The 10,024-nt window shown below is 32.5% G+C and overlaps 1 protein-coding gene across 1 annotated transcript; it reads right to left on the reverse strand.

The window, feature by feature from the left end:
* Positions 1-622: 622 nt before the first annotated feature.
* LOC131036028 (benzyl alcohol O-benzoyltransferase-like) lies at positions 623-9,805 on the reverse strand. Its single transcript, XM_057967822.2, has 2 exons — positions 9,223-9,805; positions 623-1,711 (listed from the first exon to the last, which is right to left on the reverse strand). Exons 1-2 carry the CDS (start codon positions 9,652-9,654, stop codon positions 809-811), a joined length of 1,335 nt encoding a protein of 444 aa, XP_057823805.1. The 5' UTR covers positions 9,655-9,805; the 3' UTR covers positions 623-808.
* Between the last annotated feature and the right edge of the window lie 219 nt (positions 9,806-10,024).

Below are 10,024 nucleotides of genomic sequence, written 5' to 3' on the forward strand. Positions count from 1 at the left end.
TAATCATAAACTTGTAACATTTTAAAAAAATATATATTTTGTGTTCCCCTATACTTGATATTTATTAATATACAAAAATTAAAATCTAGTTAAAAAATATGATCCTAGATGCTAAACAAAATATCTAAATGGCTACATAGGACCCCCTTGAATGGATTATATAGTTATGCTTATATTTAATTCATCCACTTGCCTTTAAAGTTATTTTGTGTAGTTACGTGAACCGTATTTTGATCATCAAGTTGAATGAATCATAAAGAATGCACTAATAAATTTAAGTTTTTAGCATTTATACACCTAATTGAAGATAAGAAACTTCACAAAAGTAAAAGATACTTTAGAAAGTTTAAGTCTTTCCAATGTATTACAATGTTATTGAATGTATAAAATCAACCAATGGTTGCTTAATTTTTTCATTAATTACATGTTTCTCATCATTTATAAAATAGTATTATTCAATATTATTTGTAAAAAAAAATTTGTTCTAAAATAAAATTACTTATCTTAACTATAAATTTAATTTTAATAAAAACTAAAAATAACAGAAATAGATAATAAATAAAACATAAATCAAGAATGGTTGAATGGTCAACCATATATAGTGCCACATGATCTCCCCATTCATTCCATTATTCAAAATATCATTACATCTTTTATTTAAACAAGAACATATTATTCCATAGTAAATACTCTAAATGAAAGCATAGATATAGAAACTTATTTATAGTTTCTTATAGCCATAATTTAAAATAGAAGTATTATTTTGCAGATCATACAGGTTGAACTATACTATACTAGGTGTAGATTTTCATATGAGAGACCGTATAAAAGGGGGAGCTTCCTTCCCCATGGCCTTTGCTAATTCTAGTTGAAATTTTTGCATGGCATCAGAGGGCAAACAAATCGGAACCACTTTTCCTTCAACTCCTTTGTTATTTTGATAAGGAATAAACCAGGTAATAATGCCTGGTATAGCTCCCACACCACCTATGGCAAGTCCACCATAAACTGCTTTCCCCCACCCAAAATCCACATCTCTAATTCGAAGCTTGGTAAGATCAGAAACAATAAAACTCCCCACCGTAGTGAAATGCGGATGCCCCTTGACCTCCATCATGTCTATTGTCGATCGTATGTATTCATTATTAACAACTGTTCTGGCTCTGATAATTAAATTTACTGCATATGACAAGGGATTGTTTAATAACATTCCAGCTGTGGTCTTGGCACAGGCAAAGACTATTGCATTGCCATAGTAGCCACGTGGAAGGTGGGGCTCAAATATAGAGCGGATTTCTATTGGGAACATAAACCGCACCTCCTGCTCTGTTGCCATGTTGAGGGCTCTGGTTCTTAGACGCCATAGGAACCCTGATAATGCTTCAAAAGTTGAGGTTTTCATGCCGGCTTCTCTTTTCAGGTACTCAATTTCCTTTGGCCCAAAGAAGCAAGAAGCGTGGCTCAATTCATCTACATCTATTGATATGTTTTTTTGTTGAACTTCTTCATATTCATAGAGAGGTAAGCTTATTGAGGGTTTCAAGCGAGGCTTGAGGATTTCCCTTTTCCATACTGGTGAAATTGATAAGTCACCTACTCCCATAGCTATTTCTCCAAGAGCTCTTAGAAATTGGGCTAGTCCCAACCCATCTGCTATGATGTGATTTGCTACCATGGCAAATATAAAGCCTTTACATTTTAGTCGTGTTACCTACAAAATCATGAGAAAATTGTATCTCGTATTAGTGATTTGAGAAAAAATACTATGAATTGTAATTATCAATTCAGTAATACAAAATTTAAGCACAATACCAGTTAAAAATAAGGTTTAAGATATAATATACTCATTATCACTAAACAACTTGAGGAAGAGTAGAAGTTTAAATACATTTCGATTTACCATTGTTTATCTAAGTTTTCAACTTAGAAACAAGATTAAATGAAAAGAAATAGTAGAGCCAATATGCAGGGTCAGTGCAAGACGCTGAGTCCATTTTTTTGGTTGAAAAGTGGAAGTCTTTTCCTTGATTTTCGGATTTCGTCACATTTGAGATGAAAATTTGAAACACTTAGAGGTTGAATCTTGGAAAACGTTGGTAATACAAAATATAGCCCTCTGAGTCTACTTTCCAAATATGTAATTTATTTTGCTACTAACAAAATAGAAATTAACTTTCAAAATAAATTTGTAAAAACAACTTTTTAAAAATGCTCGTTTCAGGATCATACCATGCACATGTATGACCCACACATTTTGACACAAATAAAAGTTTTTTTTCAAACCATCTTGGAAAATGATTTGTAACACACTCAATATTGATGAGCATATTTTTTTGTACTTGTTTTTTGAATTTTTATTTTTTTTTTGCCCTAATTATCATTTTAAAAAATTGACATGTACGGCCCACATAATTTTACCTAAACTTATCATTTTTTGAATTTTTTTTTAAATAGATAAGAAATTTGTGTAGATTGATGACATATATTTTTTTTTCAAACACCATAAAAACAAAAAAAGTTATTAAATAAACAAAATTAGTTGATATTTCTAGTTTATGGACCAGATTCAGTATAAATTATATGAAAAATAGAGGAAATAATCAAAATTTTAAAAAAATTACATATTCAAAATATAAACAGTATAATGTGAAATGGGTTTTAATTTCGTGAAAAAATTCTCTAATAATAGGCATGTAAAATATTGCAGAAGTCTCTATTTGTGCTTTGATTGATCCAAGTTTGAATTTGCAGGTCCAAGTCTAAGGTCTGGGCATTCCATGCCTATCGTGGACCTAAACCTGAGTTAAAAGGCCGGCTGTGGGATCAATTTTCAGAAAATGGGGGCTTGTTTTATAAACAGGGGCCCATTCTTCTTCTTGCCTCTTCACTGCAACTATTCAAAAAGAATAAGGAAACTAGGGCTAAAAAAAGGTGGATAAGTGTTTTTGAAAACAGGGGCCCATTTCTTTTACATAGCGGGCCCCCATTTTGAACAGCAATGGGGCCCTATTATTTTTCGCCTTAGGTTCTATTTTATTTTTCCTTGGGGGCCCGAAGCTAAATAGGTCCGCATTTTAAAAAAGAGGCCCCCATTCCTAGTAGCACGTTTCCCAATGTATGGACTTCCCCCTAAGTGGGACTCATGTTCTTGCACTTACCCTGCATTTTAAATTGTTCATAATTTAAAAATATTTTTAATTAATTAACAATATGATAATTTACTATTCATAGAAAAGGAATAAAATATTATGACGATATTTTTATACTTTATATCAAATGAATCAAATTTTAAATAAAAAAAATTAAATATTCAAAATAAATTTACTTCTAAGAAATAGTAACAAAATAGTGTTATTATAACCATTTTGTTGATTGCAAAAAGTAGGAAGTTTGAAATGCACTCTACAAGCAATGGGTGGTAGATTTTGGGTATAGGTGCAAGAGAGAAGGTGCAGGAGAAGGTGCAGGAGAAGGATCATATGAGTGATAAAGATTCGGGAACCTTGCAAATGTTATCTCAGAATGAGTACTATAATATGGGAATTCTTCTCCTATTCCCTAAAATCCATATCAAAGGTGTTTTCCTTTGTGTAGGCGGGTCCATCTTTGGGGCCCATTCTACATTTGATATGAAGGATGTCAATGCGAAGATAAAGTGTAGTGGGTCCTAGACTTCCTTAGTGGAATTAGATGGAAACAACCCTTAGAAAAGTGGGAAGGACCTTTTGAACGATGACTATTTGGATGGGGTCTCAATTGATCATACCAACAAAGGCACATGCTTAAATATAAAGGACTAATCTTTGAACCATTTTTTACGGTAGATGGAGAACTCTCTGGTGGGAAAGTTTCTAGGTAGATGTCTAGAGATTTATGTGGTTCAAAAGAGGATGATAGCTAGGTGGCTAATGAAGGGTATTCTATTTATTTCAACTCTTCCTAAAGTTATGTTTTGTTTCTCTTTATCTCTCAAGGAAGACATCACTCATATTTTCTCTTCTAGGCTCTAGTTCTTTGGGAAGTCATCACTTCTTTTCTAAAACTTCCATCCAAGTTTCAACCCAAAGGTTCGCCTGACAAGTGCCATTTTGACATGGTTCTACCTCCCATGCTTGCTTTTGAATTTTGGTATGAATAAATCATACTTGGTATTCCCAACTCATTTGGGCAGTTCACTTCCTCAGATTTTATTACCAAACAAAGGTCTTTACTGGTGTTTGCACATTTTTGTCTAGTATTGTGCTTGCCTCATTATTATCTTTGTTGATTGAATTGAAATCTTACTTGGGTTCTTGGAGTTAGCTAATGGAATTTTAAAACTCGACTCCCTTTTTCTTGCTTTGTTCTTTGGCAGGCAATCTCTACATTCATTGTCCCAAAGGTGATAAAAAAGATGTATCCCACAATGTGAAAGACAAAGGGTTGATAATATTTTCCTTATTTATTGGGGTGTTTGGCTCTAGTTTTAAGCCTATGGAACTAGTTTCAAAGAAAGAAGAGACAAAATTTGTAGGTCCTTTGAAGTCGGTGAGTTTTGAGTCATCACTGTTGTTGGCTCTTAACTTGACTGAGGAGTCCCCACTAAATGGGTTGCTATATTCTTCTCCCATAGTCTCCTTGGACATAGTTATCTCTCTAAAGAATATCCTAGAGGAGGAGGTAGTTAATCTTCATGGTAGTAGAGGACTTGAAGATAAAGCCTCGATACTCCTTATTATTAATATTGTTCCCGTTGAGGCTCCAAATATCCTTAAAGAGTTCTCGCATCTTGTGAGTGCCTCCAAGGTTTCTCCTTGGCTCATCACTCCTCTATGTGCTTGATATCCTTCTTAATAGGACAACTAATCCTTGGATCTAGTGATGTGGTGGTCATTTCACCTCACACTCTTACAAAAGAAGATTTCACTTCTAAGAAACTCGCCATTAGTTGCTTGACATAAGCCTCCTCCTCGTAGTCTCTTTTGAGTCCTTCCTTAAAGAATGATAGGAAATATATGGATGTCTACGAGAGAGGTGAGGAAAAATAATGCAACTAGAGTTGTGGCTAATGGTAGACAAAGTACCCTGGAGGAGTTATGATCTCGAAAACAAAATACATGATTATCTTAACTTAAAACATTCTTGAACTAAATGGATCCGATAAGTAGATTTTGGTTAAAAATTTATTTAAAGAGTTGAAGCCAAACATTTTTATTTGTCAATAAAGACAAATGACTTTTGATGCCTCCAAAAAAGGTGTGTAACTTCATTTGTCTGTATTCAAATTCCATAGCTATGAGTGTTGATGGTTGTTTAGGATGTTTGGCTACTATGAGGAAACCTAGTAATCTTAATGGGACACTTAAGAGATGGGAAAAAATAATTCAAATACTTTCCTTTGAGGATGGTTCTTATAAAGTGGAGTGGATTTCCATTAATGTCTACAAGCCTACCAACTTGGTCTTCAAATAATGTTTTGGAATTTGCTTCTTTATTAACCAAATTTTTTATAGAACTCTAACTATATTATAATGGTAAATTGTAATACCCCCTATATCCCTCTAAAAAATGGAAAAAATCTTGACTTCATAGACAGTATGCAAGACCTTCATTAATTTTTATCCAAAGGTAAGTTGGTTGACTTCGAATTAGATTGTAGAAACTTCACTTGGTCCAACCCAAGGTAGGTGATGGTCTTATTCAAGTTGATCCTGATAGATGATTACTTTCCTCTTGTTGGGATATTTTTATCTCTTGTCATCTTTTCTCTAAGATTGATTTTGGTTCAAACCACTATCCTATTCTCTTTCACTAGGTTTTGGATAGACCTAATTTATTCTATCTTTTTTAGTTTGAACTCATGTGATCTCATCGTCCCAACTTCAAAGATATGGTAGCACAATGGTGAAGAAATATTTCAAGAGCATAGGTATGTTCATATAACTTGCAAACTAAAATTATTGAAGAAGAACTTGAGAATATGGAGTCAATATTCCTTTCGTAATATTTTCACCTAGAAAAAAAGATGTGAAATCCCCACCCCAAGATTTGCAAAAGAATATGGAACATTTTGGGTCTACTCCTAACAGAGATAAGGATAAAAATTATCTTTTGGAATCTCTTAACAATATTTTTGTGAAAGAGGATCTCTTTTGAAAGCAAATATCCTATATCCAATGGGTGAAATAAGGTGACAAGAATACTATGTTCCTCCACCAATCTAGTATTAGGCATAAGAAAAGAATTAAATTAATGAGTTCATTGTAATTTATGGTACTCCTCTTTAAAGAGAGGAATACATTCATAGGGAAGAAGAAAATTACTTCTTCTCTATGCTCAACTATCCTATCTTAGGTCTAGGTGTTAATGAGATTTCAAAGAAGCTCCTCTAGGTTATCTCAAATCTTTTAATCCCTAAAGATCATAATTAGCTGGAACATTGTTTTACTGATGAGGAATTCAATGTGGTGGTATTATCTCTAGTCCCATTCAAATCTAGGTCCAAATTATTTTTTCCTCTTCTCTTTTCAAGAATACTATGACATTATGAGGAAGTATGTCATATTGGTTGTAAGGGAATTTATTTCTCAAGTGAGTCCTCTCAAAGAGATCAACAATACCTATATTGTGTTGGTTCCTGAGAAAAGTGGGGCAAACAAAATGTCAATCAATCCTATAAGTCTTTGCAATACCTTATACATGTTCTTTTTGAACTTCTAGTTAAGATTCATGAACACCAAAAAGTTTTTGTTCTTGGTCGTCATATCACTAATGTTGTTCTTGTGGTCCATGAATCTCTCCATGCTATGGAGACTAGAATAACAAAAGAATATTCTCTTGAAGGTAGATATTTCAAAGCCTATGATAGGGTGTCATGGCCCTTCCTTTCTAGGGTTATTCATAAATATGGTTTTGTAGATAAACTTTTAAAGATGGTGGAGGCCTATTTCTACTCACTCATACTTTCTATTTTAGTCAATGGTATTATCTAAGGTTAATTTTCATCTTCTAGAGGCATCAGATAGGGAGACCCTTTATCACCCTACCTCATATATGGTCCGATGATGAATTTCCTTTACTATATTTTTGTGTCCATCTCCCAGTCTTTGGGAATTTCCAAAGAAAAAAGTTTCCTTCCCCTACACCAGAGGCTTATCTAGCAGTGATAAAATTTTCATCTAAACATACCACCACTACTAGGCCTACTATTAACCCCTTTGCTCCACTTCCTAATCCCACCCTATTTGTTGAAGTTTCAGATAACCTAGAGAGAAGAGCCACAAATTCTATTCCTAAGGTGAAAGGGGTGCAGTTATTAATAAGATCAGCCCTCTCCTAATTCCATCCATGAAAAAAAAGGAGTTATTAAGTAGTGACATCAATACTACTAGGAGGAATATCATGGTTCACAAAAATTTCCCTCAAGCTCCTAATTTTTCTCAATAATTATTGGAGCATAAATAGGGTAAATTTATAACTCCAAGTTAGGGAACCTTAAAAAACCCATCCAAACAATAGCATCATATCCATGATAATAGATTAAAGGTATCCAATATTATTATCACTAACTACAAGTAGCATAATCCATAGATACTTGCAATTGAGAGCATTGACATTGGGATTCATAATCTCATTTAACAAACTGACCACAACCACACATACAACTATAAGTGAGAATATATGAGTTAGAACTCTTGGAATTATACAAAGAGCATCAGCCTACAAATTAGGAAACTCTATTAGTAGCACCAAATTATGATCTTATACTTAACATGTATAAGAAAATTAAACTAAATATTAGCTTCATAATACAATGAAAAATTATTATTTTCCTATCGACCTAAATAGATAATTCAATTTATATCTTTTCTAAATATTGAAGAGAATTTCCATGCTCTAAGTAAGCCAACCTTAGATAAGGTCAATCATTCAACAAAACCATATTTCATGAGATTCTTTAAGAAATCATGTATATAACTCTAAGCTTCTTAAGATTTAATTCAAAACCACCTGGGATATAAATGCTCAAGGATCTTTAGCTGTCCATAGAAAAGGAAATGATAATTACAAACTTCTAGATGACAAAAATGAGATTTAAGTGGAAAATCTTGCTTAATAATGTGTCATATAATCCAATTTAGGCTAGAATTGACCACCCAAATAGTTTACATCTATTGATGAAACTACCAAAAGAATAATAGAGACGTTGATAGTGACATAATTGGTCAACCATTGGTTTTGATATTCCTTAAGGGGTTTGTAATTAACTAATTGTGTTTTAAGATACTATTTCAAATCTTTCTACTATGACTTCAAGTATGTAATCCTAATTTTGTTGATCCATATTAGAATGAATGACATAATTAACAATCTAAAAAGTCTCTCAATTTTAATTGGATAGCTATGATTTCAACTTACCCTTAATGTATGACCTTAAAAATTCTTGTTGGCCCTACCAAATATGTCTAGAAGAGTTTTAATTCCTTTAATCAATAATTTGAAAGAATGAATTCAAGGAGATTTAACAAGAGAATGATCTTGAGTAGATAAAAATATAATGTGCAAAAATGGGTACTAATTAGTTGAGTTTGGTCATTGTAAAAATCATTGTTAACCCAAAGGAGTCAGCATTGATGGAATCCCATTCCTATGAGATGCTCTCCATAAAACAAAATTCTTCTATAAGAACAATATCCCTCCTGAAATAGTTTTCACATTTTTTATAGTAAAACAAATAATTAAGTTTTCTTATTTAGTAGTTTCAATCTTTAAATTCTAAAAAGTAAATAAAATATTGTTCTTTTGAAAATCCATAGTGCACTTAATGTTTATATTAGTAATAGACGAGTTCTCTATTAAATTATATTAAATATTCTTGTTCATTTCATACCATATCCTCCAACAACATCACAAAAGAAATGTCTATCTAATTTTCTCCTTAGCAATTTTTCTTTCCTTTAACAATTTTTTTATTAAAATTTCTTTAAAACTTATCTAATAAAATGTTTATAAGATTTATAATACTTAAAAAATTACTTTACCCATAAATAAAAGAAATATTATTATTATTATTTTGAAATCATATTTTTATTTTTATTTGAAATATTTTAAAACATTTAACTTAATAATTTATTTTTAAAAATAAATTTGAGCTTGCTTTACAATTAGTTAATTTTTATCTAAGTATTCATAATATAACTTTTATAATACTAGTATCAGACAGGAAAAATAAGATTTACAAACCTGAATGAGAAGAAGTGGAGAGTTGATGACAGTCTGTGGGGTGAGAATGTCGTGCAGCAGTTCATTCCAGCAAGGAAAAGGAGGCTGAAGATCTCCAAACTCAGCGAGAGTAACATCTGCATCTGCTTCAACGAACAGAACACCTTCTCCTGTACACTCCACCGTAAGTTTCCCAGCGGCCGCCTCTCTCGGCCTTCCAGCAAGAGGATAGTAATGCACCAGAACATTTGCCAGTGCTTTTATTATGATTTTGGCAGGATCTTGGTCCTCTTTCAGAAAGCTATGCTTATAAAAGAAGGCCACAGGAATGTGAAATCTCAACCCCGCTTGATCATCAATGTTGGAAAGATAGAGGTGTTCCTTAGGAGTGGGCGAAGAAGGAGCCACTAGGACTGCTTCCTGCCTTGTAACTTTAAACTTGAGACCAGCCATCAAATCCTCAAAACAGAATACAACAGCACAGATGGTTATAAAAACTCAATCAAAATACACAAACAAAACTAGCTGTAAGGTGAGACCTTTGGATGTAATAATAACAAGACAGAAGGATTTAGAAGCGTACAAATTTCACAAGGCTAATGCACTTATATAGGCTAAGGCTATTTTCCAATTGGTAGGTGGCTTGCATTGTGACGCATTTCTAATAGTAATATTGTTGAAATCGAGTGTATTGTTCAATTGGTATGATGCATTTCTAATAGTAATATTACTGAAATTGAGTGCATTGTCTAATTATTATGATATACTTTTAATAATAATATTGTTGAAATAATATATATATATTTTGAATCTACAAAATCAA

This window comes from Cryptomeria japonica, chromosome 3, assembly GCF_030272615.1.
Source record: "Cryptomeria japonica chromosome 3, Sugi_1.0, whole genome shotgun sequence".
Classification (NCBI taxonomy): Eukaryota; Viridiplantae; Streptophyta; class Pinopsida; order Cupressales; family Cupressaceae; genus Cryptomeria; species Cryptomeria japonica.